The following is a 21,567-nucleotide window of genomic DNA, read 5'->3' as shown; positions in this document are numbered from 1 at the left end:
ATAAACTGTTGTAGTGACCTATTTTTTGCATTACATTATCACATTTTAAATATTCCTGTAATTTCAGAATTTACCATTTCTCCAAATTCAGCATTGCAGTTAACTATTACTACATCCTTCCTTGATGTTGTCTTTAGCACTTTTTGCACTGTGCCATAGAATTCTCAGTGTCTTCCATGTTATATTTGTAGTAGGCATATATACTAGCATTACACAGATGTTCAAAGAATATTCATTACTTATAATAGCTATGATCCAATCATAAACCAGGTTATAACCAAACATGTTTAACATGTCTTTTTTGTTATACTAATACTTAATTTCTTCATATGGTCTCATGCCACTATTAAGGGCCATCTGTTTTACTTTTTCCTAAAACATTAATTTACTTCATTACTATTCTGGTAACATTTTCCTTGTTTATCCTTTTCACACTGAATATTCTAATTGTTCATGTCCCTGTAAAATTACCATAGGCACCATTAAGATCTTGTTGGTTTAATTTGGCCATATCATCACCAGATTTACTTGTGAATAGTCTATATGCTTTGTAATAACTACAGGATTGCTGTCCAATTTGAGAGGCTAAACCTTTAGCACCCAAACTTGGGTAATTCTTTCTGCCACGTCGTACAGTTAGCTTCTTTATTTGGTTCTGGAATTCCTTCTCCTACATGGGTGGCCTTTCTCATGCCTGTAGATCTCAGCTTGCTCTTATTCACATTATGAATTGCCACTTAGCTTCACTTCTTGTCCTTTGGAATTTCCATGCAAAGGTGACCCTTTACTGCAAAGAATTCACACAAGTCATTGAAGTTTATAAATCATCCCATCATATCAGGATCCCCTGAAAAGATCTAAAGTGGCCGATAATATTTCATTTTGAGGAGTTTGATTTTTCTGGCAGTAATTAGAATGGAAATGCAAAAGAATGGCAGGATATATATTGTGGACACTGCACATTGAAATAGAGAGTAGTAGCATGTATTTATTATTAAATTTATATACTGCATATCTCATTTGACGGGGGGGGGGGCAACTCTAGGTGGCTATAATGCCAAAAATTACAATCCAAAGCTTCTGGTGGAATTGCTTTTGTGTCAGTAGTTGAAATGGAAATGAAATACAATCCAAGTTAAAAAAAATACCTAGGATTGGCAACAATATAGTTGGCAAAAGTACATTAGATAGTACCCCCTATGGTCATATCGAATGTACAACTTACAACTTGTGCTAAAACCTTCTGTTCAGAGAAAGTTGTGTTTAATCCTGATGTAACTCTAAATTACTTAGGATTAATTTAACTCTATTTAAATGAGTCTTATTTCTGGATTTAGCAACACAATCTACTGCTTGCAATTCTCTTTCAGGATTACAAACAAAGTACAGTTAGTAGATTTAACCATGATGAGGTGTTGAAGAAGGAAAATAGGATGGGTAGGGAATGGGCAAAGACACAAATCCTACAGAGTGGTACATATGTGATGGAACTTGAATGATGTACATTTTGTCGTTTTGACAAAATGGTTTGTTGAAGATACCGCTGAGTGTAAATCACAATAATATAATAGTTGAGAGCTGGATTATGCAAACTGGCAGCAATAAACTTCTATATTATCAAAAAAGAAAACTCCCTTGTGCCACAGCACAGAAAGGCTGTTAGAAAATCAGAAAATCTTTGCTATAGTGAATACAGAGATTTATTGATTTTAATTTTAATTGATTCTCTTTTTGGAATTTTTGTAGTAGCTTCCCATTACTTTAGTAAATCTTGCTAAATATGAGAATTTTGGTGGTGGGGGGAATCAAGGCAGCTGCTGGAAGTAACATCAATGCTAAAAAGAGAATAAAGCTCTGAAGCTTATGAGACTTTTCCTGTCTTAAGATATCCAGATTTCCTATATTAAGATATCCAAAAGGTGCTCCATATCATGAAAATGCAATGAGTCTTGTATCTATTACTAGAATATTAGTGTAGTTCGCTCTTCAAAACAATAGACTTATCAGGAAACCATACCAACAATTTTTGATAGTTGTGTTGTGGGGGTGCTGCTCAGACCACCAAAATGGACTGAGAAGTTGCCTTAGGGCTCACATTTTCCTACTTTTGGAAAACTATACAAATCAAATGATACACAGTTTCAAAGTTGTACTTTCAGTATGCTGCTATCCCATATCCCATGCTTTTTAAATATTGTTTGTAGTTGTTTGTCTGTTGTTTTTCCCTCCTGTTTGTATTTCCCCCCCCCCTACTTTGGTTTGTAAGCCGCCCTGAGTCCCTCCGGGAATAGGGCGGCATAGAAATGCAATAAATCAAATCAAATATCTTTCCTATTTGAGAGTGATAAGTGGGCAGAGCAATAATGTGATCTCAGCCAGATTGGCAGGACTGAATTTTTTGTGTATTTCAAGATTTTCTTTTTCTTTTTTTTACAAAAACCAAAATGAATGTCTTAAACCTTGTAAAAGATTCAGGAACCAGCATTAATCTTTAAACTTCTCCAAATCTGAAAAAGTGGCTAATTATGGGAATGGGAATAACAAATACTTTAAGCCTAATTTCCCCCCTACCATAACTTTAATCCTGAAATAAGGGAAGGAAGAAAAAAAAAAAGACAAATTTTAGTTCTTCCTGGGAGACTACATGCCATCTGCATGCTTAGGTTTCCATACAGATCAGCTATATGTATATGATGTATGTCAAGAAAACAGAATAGGACTTATTTACTGGCAAAAAAAAATGTCTATAAACAGGTGCAGGAGCTATCTTGGATGAATGAGTGGGTCAGTAATGCTTTGCCCCATAGTCTGTGTGGGACTTTCATTTCTGCCTCTTTGGAGTTCATAGACTCTAAAAATTTGCTACCCAGTTTCAGTACCATTATGTGAGAATTAGAACTGAAAATAGGTGACTGAAGAGTTGCTTGGTATTTGAAGGCCACTGTTGATCTATAGGTGACAGAGATTGATATAGGTGAACAAATGCATGTTGCAACCAGTTTACAAAGTGATCAAATTCATTCACGAGTCATACATGAATGACTGCAAAATCACAGATGAGTAAATTTAAGATATTATTTTGTTTGGGTTCTGTTTTGTTTAGTTCTTCTATTGAACTCCACTAAAGCTATCCTCATTTTTATTGGCCAAGTATGATAGACATCATTTCTTAAAAACCTCTGTAGTGCTGCTTATATTTAATCACAATACATTTTTCTTTCAGTATAAGATTCAATTAAAACAAATATACCCCTAATTTTAAAAGTTTATAAAAATTGTCAGCTTTGAAATGAAAAATCAAAATTTCCTAGGTGCATTTTGTATTTGCCTGTGGTACCTAGAGATATGCCAAAATCTTTTGGAATAGAAATTTGAAATTATTATTGAAAGATAATTTATTTATGTGAAAGAAAAATTTCATTTTAAAGTGTCTATTGTTTAATTATCTTTGTTCTATTTTTCACATTGGGAAATAATTCCACATACAGTAGATGTCTTGTCAAATAAGTATTTACAACTAAATGTTTTGATGTAGAAATTCCAAATTATCTTTTCTCACTACTACTGCTTTTTGCTGCAACTTCTCAGTTCCTTGTGCTGAATGCAGTTTTGTGACTTCAATGATAATGAAGAGAGAGAGACGGAAGGAGGAGATTAGAATATTCAGTATTATTTTCCAAGGTTTATGCTTTTGAGATTCCCACTTCATTAGGGTTCTGCTTCTTTCTGAAATATGATGATTTCCAGAAACTGTCTAAAACTGTATTCTCAGAACATGTATTTTAAAGTACCGGTATATAGCCATAAAATTATATTCTGAAACTTGAAGTGTAAAATCAAAGTTTCAACATGAGTCATAGTAGTAATACACGTATACCTCCAGTTGTTAAATTGCAAGTCCATAGGAAATAAAATTATTTAAGTTGGTAAGTATCCAGAATACCAAAAATGCTTCTGTTTTTCTCCAGAAGCCATTTTGGATAACTTAAATTTATTCAATTGTTTACAATCCATGGAAGAAGCCCAATAAGAATGTAAAGAATCATTCTTTAGGTTATTGACAGTATTGAACATCACTGAAAGGAATACCCAGAAATTTGTCACTATTACTCAATAAGCATAATTGCAGTTCAGCTTTTGTTCAGTAAGATTACTTTTGCTATTGTTCTACTCATACATTTCTTCCAAGTTTCAGGAAAAATTTACTGGTTATTACAAGAACTGCTAAGAATATGAATGCCTTTAGATTGCATTGCTTCAATATACTGAACATACCATTGGGATTTAAATCCTAAACAAATTATATGTACTGTTGCCAAAAATCAATCCCACTGAACCCAGTTCTGCTGATGGAATTGCATTGACAATATTAACATAAATTTGCTGTTCCACATAGGGTACAGCATGGTGGGAGAGGCAAGAAGAACATGAAGTCAGGGCACACTCATAAATATTGGTGATGAAGCCTCCATTTGATACTGGCAACAGGGAAATGGAATAAAATACATCATTGACCTCTAAGATGCCTTAAATGTATGTATGTATGTATGTATGTATGTATGTATGTATGTATGTATGTATGTATATATGTGTGTGTGTGTGTGTGTGTGTGTGTGTGTGTGTGTGTAATTGTGTGTTATTGTCAATATGTAATATAAAACTCAATGGCTCCCTAAATGGAGATCACACTGCAGAATTGGGGGGAGTGGCAGGGAGAAGATCAGCAGTCAACCCTTCCATCTGTCATGTTATCTCCTAAATGCCTTATAGTGGATAGAGGTAAATTCTCAATTATACAGCTATCATCACTCCCCTAATACTAATTATATCATCTAGTTATGGGATTGAATTTTTTTTTGCTACCTGTTCTGTGGGCATGACTTGGTGGGCATGATGTGGCTTGGGCATGGAAGGGGAAGGATACTGTAAAATCTCCATCCCCTCCCCATTCCATTCCCTGCCAATCATCTGGGACTTGGGAGGCAGAGAATAGATGGGGGCAGGGCCAGTCAGAGGTGATATTTACCGATTCTCCGAACTACTTAAAATTTCCGCTACTGGTTCTCCAGAACTGGTCAGAACCTGCTGGATGCCACCTCTGATGTCATGAACCTGTAAGAACAGATGCAATCGACACCCCGTAGTTGCAAAACAACAGCAGAGGTATGAATAGATGGAACAAAAGTAATTTTAAAATGGTCTTAGAATAACTGGCAGGAAGAGTTAACTTAGAAATTTGAGCACACTAGCCAGCCAAATCTCTCAAAACATGTTCAGATTTACAGTGTACGGTTTAGCTAATGTCTCACTTAAATTGGAATGTAAAGAACAAAAAATAGTTTCATCAGGATTGTGCACAGCTGAAAATTTATTTATTTATTAATTAGACTTATATACCGCTTCATAGAGCTTTCAGCCCTCTCTAAGCGGTTTACAGATTTGTTTAGCAAATTGAGTCAGCAAATTGCCCTCACAGTCTGGGTCCTCATTTCACCCACCTCGGAAGGATGGAAGGCTGAGTCAACCTTGAGCCGGTGAGATTTGAACCGCTGAACTGCAGATAACAGTCAGCTGAAGTGGCCTGCAGTACTGCACCCTAACCACTGCGCCACCTCCGCTCCTTAAATGTTATGTCAGACTGCAAGTAGGAAGATTAAACAATCTCCTGAGGGCCAATATTTTCCTTATTGAACTTAAACGCTCGGTCCCTTCTAGAGGAAAAACTCGCAATAAGGAGACATGCAGAAATTAATTCAATGCGTCAAGAAGAGAGATTTCTTTCACTTCTGGCAAATTACCAGAGTAGGTAGACCATTCACTCCCCTCCTACTCCCAGTCTGTCAATCCAGTGGCATTTTAAATCTGGGAGTATTTTACATGGACTCTGGTAGTAACACAAAGGAGAATGAGATCAATCTGGGCCAGGAATAAAATTAGTGTCCTCTGTGCAAGAAGTAAACCAATTGCTTAAGATGAGCAAAGCTGTAGCTGTTGATTGCTTTTTGTCTGAAATAATAATACTTGCAACTAGAGGGGGCTTCGGCTAGTATCTCTGTTGACATTCATTGATCAGAAAATATGGAGTTGGCAATAATATTTATAAAAAGGGAAATAGAATGAGCTATGCAATTATAGGTCTATGAGTCTTCTGAATGTTAGCAAATTATATGATAAACATTTGAACCATGAGCACCAATATTGGACAGACAGAACAGGCAGGATTCAGAAAAGGGAGCTCAACAATAGACATCCTGCAACAATATCTTTTAACACCTACCTAGTCCTGATCTGTAGGAAAGGCTCAGTACAGGTAGTCTTCCACTTATAACCATTCATTTGGTGACCATTCGAAGTTACAGCAATACTGAAAAAACGGATGTGACCATTTTTCACACAACCATCGGCATCCTCACCGACATCAAAATTCAGGTACTCGGCATGTATTTATGATGGTTGTAGTGTCCCAGGGTCATTTGAGCCCCTTTTGCAACCTGACAAGGAAAGTTAATGAGGAACCCAGATTCACTTAATCATATTGCTAAGTTCACAACTGCAGTGACTCACTTGACAACTATGGCAAGAAAGGTCATAAATTGGGGCAAAACGTACTTAACAAATGTCTCACTTAACAACAAAAAATTTGGGCTCAATAATATAAGCAGCAATAAAACAACCCCTCCATGGATCCCCACTTGTGATGCTCTGACAGAGTCAAGATCTACGATGGCAGGTATTGTATTCTATCAAAAAAGTTACTCATCCAGGCAGGTCTTGGCAGAAGAGCCAACCTATTTAATAGATTTTAAAAGCAGAAAAAGAATCCTGTACCAGATTGCGGATTGCTACGTCAGATGTTATAATTCCAGGGTATCTGTTGACAAGAGGGAATGGAACTCGGGAGCTATGGCAAGGCAACCAAGGCTTAGCCTTGTAGGATTACTGGAAGAACAACAACTGCAGACCAAGTATACTGTGTTTGAAAATTGCACCATTATCACTTGGCAATGATAAATTGGAACCAACTAAGATGGCCTACTTAAAGTGAATATTTGAACTGTGGAAAAGAATTTATCCACACTAAAATGCCATTGAACAAAATTTAGCAGATAAAAGAATATTTATTATAGAAATAAAATATTAAAGGATGCGGAACGGAAAGAGAATGTGAAAAGTTGTGAAAATGAAGAGCCAGATAACAACCATTCAAAATGAAAGAGCTAATGTGAATTACAGAAATGATAACTTAGAAGGAGTAATACAACAGATTGTGTCAGAGTCTACACTGAGACAACCTATGAACTGACCCACTAACAAGGGGAAAAAATGGAAGATTATGGCATATCCAGAATTATCTATAGCGAGGTAAGACTTCCATTGTTGAAAGTAGTGTCCCAAAAGAAACCTAGCACCTATCATGATGGATATGAATACAGCAGTGGCAGTTACTGAAGAAATCGCTATTGAAATTAGAAAACTAAAAGCAAAATATTTAAGTGGAAGATCAGACTGAAGGGCAAGATAAAGAACTTAAGATCAGATACAAATAATTTATATTATATAGAAAAGCAAAAATTGAAGAATATAAGAATCAAGACAAGTTTAATAAAATTGACTTAGTACCATATTTTTTTGAAGCTTTGGAAATCATAAAGCAACAAAAAACAGCAATAGCTGGGAAAATCAAACACTATGAGGCATGATTAATCCAAGTTATTCAAAATCAATAGTTTCAATCAGAAATTGAATCAGCAATTCAACCAAAGTATAGATGCCAATAAAATTCTGAAAATGGAAAACCAAGCAAAAAGAATACAATACTGTTTCAAATAGATCTATAGACATGTCAAAAATGCTATAATAAAAATACTGGATGGATAGAAGAATGCAGATGAATTTAGCAAAAATCAAATGTAAGTACTAATTACAGCAGAAATGGTTAGAGAGAAAGCTATTAAAAATGACATTTCCTGGAAATTTGGCTTAAATATCTGATTAGCTTGCATCGGATTAGATAGTTTACTAAAGTGTTGCATTAAAAAGACAGCAACTAGTTAATAATTGACAAAAATGTGTACTTGCAAACATTAGGAGAGGCATGGTCAACACCACCTAAAAGCTGTAACTTCACATTGTGTATAATATAATGATAATAGGTCTCAATAGATTGAACAAAAATACCAAATCAAGTCTATATATCTGACTATGTGACCAATCATAACTACAATAATAACACTGCACTTTCTTTTTCTAATACTGAAGTTATATGTCAACACAACTTTATGAGTGAAGTATAAGCCTCATGGTGTCCTCTGACACAATATTGAATTGTTCAGAAAAAATTCTTTCCCTTTCACTCTTTAATCTATATGTCAGTTCAATGATGGCCCCATATTTTCGTACTCCTAAATAATGGTACAAATCCCCCATGCTCCTCTACATTGATGATACTGGAATATCATAAGCCCCTTTGGACTGGGAAGAACAAGGGTGGTGATATTTTACTGTTGCAAATGAATTCAAGTGGTACTTAATTTTCAGGAATCTAAAATCTTTTGACAAAACAGCCATTCAGCGTTTCTCGACACTAGAAGGCTTAAAATAGAATTGGGTTTTTGCCTTTAAATCCTTAGCGTGTTTTTATGCACCAATTCAAATTTAAGAGACAAATTCTGCAATTGTACTAGTTATTTTGGTTTTAGGTTTTGTTTTCACATTACTGACTATAGTATTTTAGGCTTGTGAACCACTGAAATATAACTCTTTCAGTTAAAGGGTGGGGAAGATGTTGCCTTTCATTTTCATAAAGAAACATTTTTAAAAAGACACCATTGTAATTTATATCTGAACAATAAATCCACACATAAGTTTTACAATTGGCTGATATGTATTAGCTGAAAACATGTGATTCTGAAACCTATATATGTATATAAAGCTCTTGGCTGAAAAAAGTTGAATCAGTTTAGCAAAATATTCCTTATGTGACTTGTGTATAACATAGATTTTATTTTCATAACATATATTTATTCAGTTTGCATGAAACGTTGGTCTGCATATGTTTTAAATACAAAATTATAATGAAAATGTTTATTGGCTATTGTGGAAGGCATAAGTATCTCTCATGATAACAACTATATTATGTGAAAATACTCTGCTTCCTTTCCTAAACAGATGTCACATGATATGAAAGAGCTGAAATTCCCAGAATCCCAGTCAGTATGGAAATTTGATTTTATTGTATGGGATTTTTAGTGTCATTGTATATGTAGGACATCCCAGTGGGGATGGATGGTTATTTTCAAATGTTGAATATTTGAGCTGCAAGAGGTAAAATCTTCCACTACAGATGTTGCTGCTTAGATTTCTGCTATCAGTGGTAATTACGGGCTTGCATTTTCAGTTCATAGCTGACAGTGGTGTTTTTAAAGTGATGAGTCATTATAAAAGCTGCATACACCTCTCTCTCAGAGCAGGCTACAACACTTCTGAAGTTAAACTTTGTGAATTTTAAAAGCACATAGAAAACACTATATTCCAAAACTGAAATTCTTCCATTGCTTTCCATCATTCCCAGCCTGAAATATCACCTGAACTGCAAACTAACAAAAAAGCTCGAAGTCTTGGAAGAGGCAGAAATTGTAACTTTGTTTGAAAGAGGTAGAATTCTATTATAATTAAAGGATAATAGTAATGCACTGACCTGGGCAAAAACAAATTGGCCATATAAGCATATTTAGAATTGTCTGTGGGTAAAGTCATCTGAAATTCACTAATAGTAAACATTTTCCTACTTATGAAATAATTAAACCAATGTATCAGTGGGTGTATGACCGGAAAGATGTTTACTGACAAGTTGATTAGTGGGGAAACTGGGTTTGAACTTGCATGTTTTCCAGATGACTGTTGGTATGTTTTCCATTTCTAAACAGTCTTTGTTTTTGATGTAGAATTGGGCCTCTCTGAAAAGGATTCAGTGAAGCATTTTTAGTTTGCTGTCTTTTACTGTACTGTTAGAATACTCTCGCAACATATGTCATTTCTTGAGTATGCTTGAATAAAATCTCAAGGCTTCACCATTATTTGTAAATAACTACAAAAAGGAATTTTAAGGGATATGATTAGGTCAGAATATTTGACATTGAAACTTGTCATCCATTAGAATATTCATAGACCTTTTATGTTGCATCTAGCAATTGTTTGATGTAGCCTATCAGTGGCTTGTCAGTCAATAAGTCTTGTAAGCCTATAATCTGTCTTTGTTTTAACCAGATGTCTAAGAACAATATTCCAGGCAAAGAAATTCAGGATTATTCTTTCCTTTACATGTTTTACACAATTAGTTTGATTTTTAAAACAAAGCATAATAGCCAGATTGGAGTTCTATCTTGCCAGAAAACATTTGACAGCCAGAGATCTAACAGCAACTATAAAAGTTTTGGTAATGTATCAAGCAATGCTCCTGCAAATAGCTGAGTTAATAGGGTGTTTCTTAGAAATATGTTGATTTAGCAATTCTGGTGCCAATTTTTTGTGTGCATGTGTGTGTTCTGTGTATACATGTTTGCAAAAGTGCAGCGTCTTTATTATAAGACACATGGAGATTTTTGAGATAATACATTTATAATAAATCAAAATCTAGGATATCTTGTTGTTAAACATATGGTTTTATTTTTGGCCATCAATATTTGGTATCCTCTTGGTCACATCTTTAGTGTACCCTTTTTAAGTAATATATGGCCTAGTATAGACCAAGTGTCTTCTGACTAGTCAATGTAACTTTAATACATTATACGTATTAATATTATGTTTATATCAATAATATATTTATATCTACTGTGTACATCTCAAAAGTTTGCAATATGTGGCTGATCTTGTCTGTACTTATAAACTAAATAGGATTGGGCTTGGTTAGTACTTGGATAGAATATCTCCGGGGAAACCCGGAGCTATAGTCTAGACTGGGAAGTTGAAAAACATCCCAGAAGACGACAGTGGCAAACAACTTCTGGCTATTGCCAATAAACTGCATTGATGTGTCTATGAAGTCAGAAAAATACAATGTACTAAAATTGAGTAGGTAGGATTGAGCCTGCTCTATCAGAATTGTCTTGTTGTAACATGGTTGTTCTGGTCTAGGTAGCACAATGTAAAGTTTACGCAAGATGATTATGCCTTCATTGTCAATGGACAGAAATTTGATCAGTTTGGCTTGTTTTAATTACACTGGAATGATCTTTCAGACAAATAGAAGTTGGAAAGCTCCCAATGTTTTATGCCTCGCAGAAGATGCATAGAAGCAGGGTAGCCATTATAATCCCCACCACCACCACCAGCAATGCTCTTGAGAATAAAATAGAACAACACAAAGACTCTGAATTAAGACTAAGTAACCAATATGAACAGGCAAAAAGTTCAAAGCAGAGGTTTTGCAAGTCTTACTTTGGGTTTATCCTTCAAGCAACCCAGTATCTCATACTTTCTCAAAGTATACCTGAAAATAAGACAGGGTCTTATTTTCTTTTGACCCCCCCCAAATAAGTGCTTGGCCTTATTTTTGGGGAGGTCTTATTATTTTTGAGGTGCAGGAGGCCCCTTAACCTCGGCTCGTGGATCAGCTGATCCAGAGAGGGCCAGAAGTTCTGTTTCTGGCATACTCTTGCCATCCCTAGCGTTGGTGGGCCTGCCGTTCTTTTTCACATTTCACATTTTCACATTTTATTGAGATTTATAGGCCGCCCTTCTCCCTGAGGGGACTCAGGGCGGCTTACAATCACAAGGGGAGGGGGTGCAACCAAGAGACAAACAATAGTGAACAAAATAAAATGGTAAACCACAACATGCATTCAACAGTCAGCACTCGGGCGGGTAAATTGGAAACCTATCCCCAGGCCTGCTGGGAGAGCCAGGTCTTGAGGGCTGTGCGGAAGGTCTGGATGGTGGTGAGGGTACGAATCTCAACGGGGAGCTCTTAGTCTTAGTCTTAGTCTTTTTGCAGCCGTCACTAAGAGAAGGGGCGTGGTAGATAGAGTTTGTGGGAGCGGCCTCCGTGAGACCATTCCTCATGGATGGCAGGTACATATGTGGTGTGTGGGCATGTTCCCCCTTCCCCTCAAGAAATGGCAGGGACCGGCTGCACATGCATTTAAATATTTTAGGGGAGGACTTATTTTGGGCGGGAGGGCTTATTAAAGCGCATGTGCTCAAAAGCCCGATTGGACTTATTATCCGGGGAAACAGGGTAGAAGAGTATTCATTTTGATGATTTCCCATCAGCAATCCCTGAAGGAATATCTCAGAAGATCCTTCTGAGGACAAGAAAGACCCTGTCCGTGTGGCTTTGGAACATAGAAATTCTTGCCCATCTTCTTTTGTGCTGCCAATGGTATTTTTGTTACAAATAGAGCTTTGCTTGCCCCTTTGATGCAAAAGAATAATAATCAAATTCTCCACATTGGTAATCATGTAAAATACTATTTGAACAATTACCTGGCAAGTACCAACATTCTACCTAAGAGCATGCTGAATTTGAAGATCTTTTAACTTTATCTGGATAAATATTTTAAGATTTTTATTATATTACAGATCTCATGGAAGTTGATTAGCATTGTGATGAAAGCTTTTTCATTGTGGCAATGACTTGTTTTCTTAATAAAGAATTTGATAACTGTTTTAGTAAAATTTAGCCTAAATATTCTAGCACTTTAAATATTAATATGGTATGTTAAAATACAGATATATTAAAATATTATAGTACTTTTTGAGGCATTTTTGGGGTACAGTAATTTTTCAAAAGCATTTTATAGATATGGTATTTTATCTGATTGGTTTACATAATTTGGGGTTCCTAAATCACATAAATATTTTAGCTTCTAAACTTCCTTTTTTCTTAATATGTTGTTTCTTAACGTGTTTTTATTAATTTTTACCTGCCCAGAGTCGTGTATTTGATATGTGCAGCCATAAAATTGAATAAATGAATAACAACATATATCTTTATCTACAGTCATTTTAGGAGAACTTTTTTTCTTTTCTCACTTGGAGTTTATAATTTTATAATTTTACTTGTAAATCTGGATGTTGTATTGAGTAATGATTGCAATAAGACTTCTATTATGTTTATGATATACATAGATATTCTTTTTGAATTTAAGTATGGTGCTTAAAAAGAAACCACTTCTTTAAGATTTGGAATTAATGCTAGTATTGGTGGTTATATCCAGCGCCCACAGAACTTTATCTATAACTGTCACATTAAAGCCTACTATCTCACAACAGAGAAAACCATATGGAGATATCAGGAAATAAAAAATGAACACCGAATTCAGCAGAAGCAACTTGAGCATTTATAAAAAAACATATTACTCTATTCAAATTTTTATTAAGTAACCCTGTTTGAAAGTGTAGTAGCAATACTATGATAGAGTTTTTGTATCTATACACCTTTGTTAAAAGTCCAGATAGGAAACAAGGAATAGGCTTCTAAAAAACACAATAAGACTAGAAGGCATTTTTAAATTATGATTTCCTATTCAGTACCCCAAAGAATAAGCAATGATATCTTTCATCTTGGCTACTATGAAAAATACATGTAAGTTTATAAAGTTAATGGTAATTCTATGGGAGAAAGGTTTTACATTGTTTCAAGCTGTCTGTTGCATCCCTTAATTTAGCATTTTCCAACCTTTATCTATGTAAATTACTGCTCCATAGGTAGGTAGGTAGGCAGGCAGGCAGGCAGGCAGGCAGGCAGGCAGGCAGGCAGGCAGGCAGGCAGGCAGGCAGGCAGGCAGGCAGGCAGGCAGACAGACAGACAGACAGATAGATAGATAGATAGATAGATTTATCACAATTGATTTAGACTACAACTTCCATAATCCCCAGTGCTCATGCTGCCTTGAAGTGCTCAGAATCCTCTGCAAGTGGGATATTAGTTTTTAAACGATGCAAAACTGAGTTTGGATTTGTCTGATGCTGTTGAATTCTACTTCTTTGACAGGCAAAACGAAGATTGGAACTAGAAGAACCTGGACAGCAATTTCTACCTGAGGGATTGAGAACTCCGAAGGGGAAAGGCAGAGCTGCAACAAGAAGTCCAGAGAGTCCAAAAAGTAAGAAAACCTGTGCATAGTTATATGGAATGCATGTAGTCTCTTACATGTTCTTCCTGGGTAAATTAAACCTTGTGAATGAAAAGTAGTTAATTAATGCTTGCAGAGTCAGGATCAAAGCCCTAACAGACCCTGAGGTTTTAGCCATGAAAATTAGCCAAACTAATTACAGGTAATCCTTGACTTACAACCATTCGTTTAGTTACCATTCAAAATTACAATGGTTCTGAAAAAAGTACTCACAACTCTTTGTCACACTGAACGGCCGTTGCAGCATCTCCATGGTCACATGATGAAAATTTGGATGATTGGCCACTGGCTCATATTTATGACGGTTGCAGTGTCCCAGGGTCATGTGATCATCTTTTACAACCTTCTGACAAGCAAAGTCAAAGGGGAAGCCGGATTCACTTAACAGCGATATTACTAACTTAACAACTGCGGTGATTTACTTAACTACTGTGGCAAGAAAGGTTGCGAAATGGAGCAAAATTCACTTAACAGTTGTCTTGCTTAGCAACAGAAATTTTGGGTTCAATTATGGTCATAAGTCGAGGACTACCTGCAAAGTGCTGAAGTGAAACTATCTAAAGCGTTCTTTAATACAACTCATAAGGTACCTTAAAATTTTTTGTAACAAAATGGTATACCAGATTTCTGAATTGGCATTAAATGCTTTTTATTTCCAGCTCCCAAATCTCCTTCAGAAAAGACACGGTATGATACATCACTTGGCCTTCTCACAAAGAAGTTTATTCAATTATTAAGCCAGTCTCCTGATGGTGTGGTAGACTTGAACAAAGCAGCAGAGGTACTTAAGGTACAAAAAAGGAGGATTTATGATATTACCAATGTTCTGGAAGGCATTCATCTCATTAAGAAAAAATCCAAGAACAACATTCAGTGGATGTACGTATCACATTTCTTGCATTTTTCTTGCATTTTTCTTGCATTCTAGAAAAAGTTGACACTACTTTTCAACTTTGTAATTATGAGGGTAAAACTATATTTAGCTTAATTTTAAATTATTCAGGAAGTTGTTTTTAAGAAGGAAGAGATAAACTAAACTCACCAATCATTTTATAGGGTATTCCAACATATTGGATGGAGAAGGTGACAGTTTCCACAGACACACATAATTTGAGAACCACAATCTATTATACTTAACAAGCTTTGTAAGGTGTTCCATGCTCCTCAGAGTGCTAGACTAAGAAACTTAATAATGTGCCTGAAATGTTTCATGTATATGTTGATGGTTTATTCAAAGTTGCAGAAATATAAGACAGGACAGTCTTTTCTGTAAGTGTTGTTACGCATTATAGTTTATGGCACTAAACTCTTCTGTGATTAGGAATGGCATATTGAAAGAAACCTCTTCATGTATACAGACTATTACATATTTTTCTGCTATTGGGGGGGGGGCTCTGCTGTGGCCCTTCAGATGTTTAGCACCCCCCCACCCCCCAGCAATTTAACATTATTCCCACAAGGTTGTTCCTGTGCTGAATACATTGCATGTAACACAAAATTTACTTCATAGTTCCTGCTCTTAATACATGGGCCAGGATTGGATACCCTACTGAGCCATAATGTGCCTCTTTGTTTATAACTTAGTGTTACATGTGAACTATATTATTAGATATTAGATATTTAATACAGTGGTGGGATTCTGGGTTCGTGGCATGGCATGGTGGGCGTGGCAAGGGAAGGATACTGTAAAATCCCCATTTCCTCCCAATCAGCTGGGACTTGGGAAGTAGAGAATAGATGGGGGCAGGGCCAGTCAGAGGTGGTATTTACTGGTTCTCCAAACTACTCAAAATTTCTGCTACCAGTTCTCCAGAAGTGGTCAGAACCTGCTGAACACCACCTCTGATTTAATCCCACCATTTATATATGTAATTCAAGATAGTGAATATACTGTGCCTAGCACTTTTGCCTTCTATTTTCCCCACAACATCAGCCTTTTGAGGAGAGTTGGGCTAAGAGAGGGTGCCTGGCTCAAGGTCACCCAGTCAGCTTCCATAACTAAGGAAAGCCTAGAATTCACAGTCTCCTGGTTTCTTCACCAGCACCTTAACCACTGAACCAGACTGGCTTTCATACTAGCTTCATGCTTTGTAAATCATGGTTAATGGCTTTAGATGATTTAAGTACTGTCCTCCCCCATTCTGTCTTCTTGATTTGGATTGGATACAATTTATGAATCCAGCCATTGTATTATTTATTTATTTTCTCCCTTTATCATTCGTATAAATAACTCAAGGAAACAAAGGTACCTAATACTTTTTCTCCTCCTATTTTCCCCACAACCACCTTGTGAGATGTGTTGGGCTCAGAGAGAGTGATTGGCCCAAATTCGCAGAGCTGATTTACATTGCCTAAGTTTGGACTGGAACTCACACGGGTTCTATACTGGTGCCTTAACCACCACTAGACCAAGCCAGCTGTAACTCTTTGCTGGTTTGTATATATTGATTAAATTTATATGCCACCCATCGCACTATTGAGCAACTTTGGGCAGTTTACAGTGACATAAAATAACAGTATAGAACAATTAGAAAGTTAAAATATCTAAAACATTGGGCATAAAAAGTTAAAATTAACAGCAAACTGGATAACAATGAGAAATATGTAAATAGAGAAATATGTAAATCTTTTAATCTACCGTAGTCACCTCCAGAATGAGATGGTTCCATCAGGGGCTCAAGACAGGTGGAAGAGCCAGATTTTCAGGCCCTTTTGAAAGGCCAATAGGATTGGGGGAAGATTTCATCCAGAGGGGCATTCCAGGGGGCAGGATTCATGGCAGAAAAGCGTCTTATCCTGCAGCTGCAATTTCTTGGATGGGGAAATCGGCAGTATGGCTCTTCTGCCAGAGCAGGTGGGATAGGCCAATCTCATTGGGGTGAGATAAATTTTACAGTGATAAAATATAAATATTGTATCGATTCTTTTGTCTTTAATAACGTCCTTGTTGCTAATAAAGATATATTTTATTGGCCTTTTATTTCATTTTCAAAAAATGCTGTGCAACTCCATGTGTTCTTCTTTTGCTCTTCGTATTAATGAATTAGTTATTCCAAAATAAGAATCAGCTGGAATGAGACACACCTTTCCTCAGATTGGAACTCTGCCATGTGTTCCACGAACTGTTTGCTCATTTGTTTTGAAGGGGCTGCAGTCTGTCTGATTTCGGGGGCATGTTGGCACACTGTCAAGGCTTGTCAAAAGAGGTAGCAGAACTCAGCCAGGAAGAAAAGAAGCTGGATGAGTTAATCCAAAGCTGCTCTCATGACCTCAAGCTGCTAAAGGATTCTGAAGATCGGAAATATCCTTTTATAGTGAATGAAGATACACTCCTTTAATAAATATACTTCGTGCTCTTCGTTTTTTTTTTCCTTTTTTTTGGTTAAGGCCAGTGTTTTTCAACCTTCCAATGTGTGGACTTCAACTTCCGGAATTCCTCAGCCATCGTGCTTTCTTAAAATTGTCTAAATAGAAAAATACTGGCCTATGCTATAGGGCTGGTATTTGGCATATTTCATGGATGTGCTTAAGTAGTGATCAATAGCACACATGGGCCCTTATTTTAATATTGCAAAATATCAGCAAAAATGTCTTTCAAAAGACTATCAATAGAGAGTCTTGGGCTGACTTTGAGCCCAAGACTCTTCTCAAGTTGTCCCAAATCCAGGGACCACTCCTGCATTTTTGTGACTCAGCCTGGCAATGAGATTCTAGTATGTAATATCTAGATTGTAATTTGTTCACTCTTCACTATAATCTCTACATTACACATTCATGATCTTTTTTAAAAAAATAAAAAAAATAGTTTCCCAAATTAATGAAGGTAGGTTAATGGGGAGACAATATAAAAATGCCTACTAAAATATCTACTTTAGTTTGCTAGTTCTCAACAGCTGCTCAGCAATTCTTTAACACTGATTACATTAGCGTATGTTAGGTATGAAGATATTCAAGAAATTAGGAGCCTTAAAGACCAAACTGTCATACTTGTCAAAGCTCCTCCAGAAACAAAACTTGAAATGCTTGACCCCGAAAAGGTAAAAACTTATTTTATTACATAGCACAGTCATTTTTCTTTTCTACGTTTTAAAACTAACGTTTATTTGTAGGAGTGATTTAATGAAACAAGTTTTTATGGGTGACAAAAACCTTTATGTAACTTTGTTTACAGTCGTTTTTTCTGTTATATTTTTGCTTATTGATTGATTGATTTTTATTGATTTTTATCTCCCCTCATTTTTGTTCAACTCAAGGCAGCATACACACATCTAATGCTGCTCTCTCCTGCTTCCCCCACAATAACAGTCCAGTGAGGTGGCTTGGGCTGAGAGAATGATTGACCTACCAAAACTAGATATACCCAATTGCCTAAATGAAAGATAGAACTCATAGTCTTTCAATTAACTTTAAATAATAGTTTCTCTCTACTTGAACTCCATTCCTGGGGATTGCGTGGAGGCCTCCATGGTGCTTTCTTGGCAGCAAGATAAAAGTAGCCTTGCAGTTGTTTTCTTCTGGAATGAATGTTCAGTTTTGCTTTTTTAGAAGCCATGCACTGAAAAGGTAAATCAGCCAGTTTTCTAGATCCTGTCAACCTATGGGAATCTCTTCTTATGTTAAGTTCCATTTTACATATTCCATCCCATAACAATGCTGATCTACAACTATCCCATTGTATTATTTTTACTTTTCAAACAGCTGGAATTAGGCTTCTTTCTATAGCTAGTATCAAGTTTCTTTATATTCCGACTTACCTTCTTAGGATGCCTTACTGACTCTGCATCAAATCACAGTTACTAATGTTCTTTCCTTTCTCCTTAACTATCCTTTGAAGGGGGAGTGGGGTCTGAGCGATGATACAGAGCCCAAGTTTACCAGCTGAGCTTTCTGGCTGAGGCGGATTTTAAGCTGGATCTCTCTAGTCCAAGACCAGCTCTATAACATCTATGCCACATGTGATCCATGTTAAACAGCTATGCCTTTCATTGCTAGCAGCGCCACTGCCATTTGACTTTTTCTTTGGCAGTCTCTGCTGCTCATTTATCTCTCTCTCTCTCTCTTTCTGCCCTCCCGCAACATGCAGTAAATTATAAATTCTCTGAGATGGAACTATTGTATTTAGAAGTCAGATGCATGCTGTGCAGCTAGATATAGCAAGAACATTCCCCCTCAGTTCCACATTCCGGAGCAAACATGAGAAGGTTAGAAAAGTATTTTTATTAGGAAACCAGACATTCAAAGAGCACATTGGAAACCTATTTTATACCTGTATGTCCACCCAAACATTTAAATTCTGCATCTCCTGCCTTTTTGAAGCAATTGCTTTTTCTTCTCTCAGCCTTTCCATCATCGGTTCCATTCACTAAATGGCTGCCTCTGACATGAGAATCTGGGCCCACACATTTTGAGCCCTCATGCTGTGTTCAGAGCATCTTCTCAATCAGAATAGCTAAGTCATCCAAGCTTAGTATTAGTTGGGCTGTGCAAATCTTTAAGGGCAGCTTTAACAAGAAGCATCTCCTTTATTTCAAAAAGCGTTAAGGTCCCCTCACTTCTAAGAATAAAGCAGCCATGCTGTTTTCTTTAACTCTTGTATTATTTGGAAGAAGATGTGCTATATGCACATGGAACACATGGACAGAAATCTTTTCCAGCAATTGCAAGAGTTGTAAGAGAATGTAAGGCCTTGGATTGATCGGTTAAGAAATGGAGAAAGTTTCCTATTTTTTATTCACCGGATTGTCCCTCCTTATTAGTCAAGAGAATGGCTTTCTCAGTACCATAAGTAAGAGACTGACAAAATCTCCACTTTAGGAAATGCCAATTTAGATACGCTAAATTGAAGGTCAGGGGAGGGCAACCCCATAGTTTGAATTTCTATAACCTATGGTACCTTTTTTTCAATAAACCTCGGAAAAGAAACCCATGAAAGCATACTTTCTATGAAGGTGATTTGGCCAAGAACTTAGACAGGGAACATGACAAGACCTTGTTTTAAAAAAGACAGGGTTGCCTCATTGGCCCAACAAGGCACATGAATGCAACCTTGTTCCATCCCAATTCATATCTTCTGCTAGACCAGTTATTATCATTTTGCAAACTTTCAGCCTGCATTGGGCTTTTTTTTTTTTTGGCAGATCAACAGGTTAAGAATGAAAAATGTTCCACTAGTTATTTGCAGTACTGGCAAAAGGGATGCAGAAAACTGAAATTCTTTCTTGTTGTAGAATAAGCTGATACACTTATGTAGTACTCAAGGACCTATCGAGGTGTACTTGTGTCCAGAAGAAACCGACTACTCCACTCGAATAAAAACTCAGGATCAGGATCACAATGGAAATATCTCAAGAAACATTTCCAAAGGTAATCTGAACACAGGCGATAACCAAATATATGCAGAGCTTAAAGTCAAAGTATAAACTTTTGTACAACATTTTAAATGCTAGTCTTTAAAGTAAACAAAAGAACTGTTTTCCCTAATGCATTATTCTTGAGTACAGATTATGTTTTACTATTTTACTCGTGTTTATGACGACGTTTATAACAATTCCTAGTTTGCAACAATACCAGTGTTACTCCCACTCTGCATGCAATGTCAGACATAACACAATTTAGTCATAAATGCGTGCATTGGTTGGGAAATGATTTTTTTATGATCATATTTGCAAATCAAATCAATAACTGAGTAACTACTAAATAAAGAGTGAGTGAATTAAGGTTTTCTGCTTAACAGATAAATAATTTCATTTTGGCAATACCTAAAAATTAATCTGTGCCATGGAAATGTATTAAGTTGAATTGTCACATTTAAAAATAGTTTCTATTTTATCACAGGAGGCAGCATTTTTCTATATCGAATATGTTTGTCTTAAAGCATCCACCCACTTAGAAAGTCTCTACCCTCTGGCCAAAGCAGTAGAGCTTATCTGGGGAGGCCAGAAAGCAGGAGGAAGCATCTATCACTTTCTCCTACAGCCTAGGAGCTACCTTTGGACAACAACTGAAGGAAAAGGATCAGGGTTATGGCACACACTGCACTTCTCGCAATGCATTGCAGGCACAGCTTCTTCAAAAGCCAACCTTGACATTTCTTTTCCTGAAACCTTTGTTCCCCAGATGGATATGCTATGTAAATGACTGTGGGCGGATAATATGTGAGTGAGGGTGAAAGGCCTAAAGCCTCCTTTCCATTAGATTCTGCTAGGATTTACTGAATGCTTTTAGTATTAAATGAATTAAACAGAAGGTTTTCCTTGTGGAAAATTAATTGTATTTGAGGGTATTTCAAAGAGTTGTAGTGGCTAGAGTACAGCATTGCAGACTAATTCTGTTGACTGCCAGCAGTTCAGCAGTTCGATTCTTACCAGCTCAAGGTTGATTCAGCCTTCCATCCTTCCGAGGTGGGTAAAATAAGGGCCCAGATTGTTGGGGA

At 36.5% G+C, this 21,567-nt stretch overlaps 1 protein-coding gene across 1 annotated transcript in view; it reads left to right on the top strand.

Moving 5' to 3' along the window:
* E2F3 (E2F transcription factor 3) overlaps positions 1 to 21,567 on the top strand; it is a 34,397-nt gene that overhangs the window by 8,359 nt on the left and 4,471 nt on the right. Inside the window, exons 2-6 of the mRNA XM_087707391.1 lie at positions 13,994 to 14,105; positions 14,795 to 15,014; positions 17,281 to 17,436; positions 18,058 to 18,172; positions 20,363 to 20,498. Coding sequence (XP_087563517.1) covers positions 13,994 to 14,105; positions 14,795 to 15,014; positions 17,281 to 17,436; positions 18,058 to 18,172; positions 20,363 to 20,498 — 739 coding nt within the window. The remainder of the gene's footprint in view (positions 1 to 13,993; positions 14,106 to 14,794; positions 15,015 to 17,280; positions 17,437 to 18,057; positions 18,173 to 20,362; positions 20,499 to 21,567) is intronic.

The sequence above is a fragment of the Thamnophis sirtalis genome, unplaced genomic scaffold (assembly GCF_051295495.1).
Source record: "Thamnophis sirtalis isolate CommonGarterSnake01/CBP01778 unplaced genomic scaffold, rThaSir2_p1.2 scaffold_2, whole genome shotgun sequence".
Lineage (NCBI taxonomy): Eukaryota > Metazoa > Chordata > Lepidosauria > Squamata > Natricidae > Thamnophis > Thamnophis sirtalis.
This window is presented reverse-complemented; position numbering and strand designations above follow the sequence as displayed.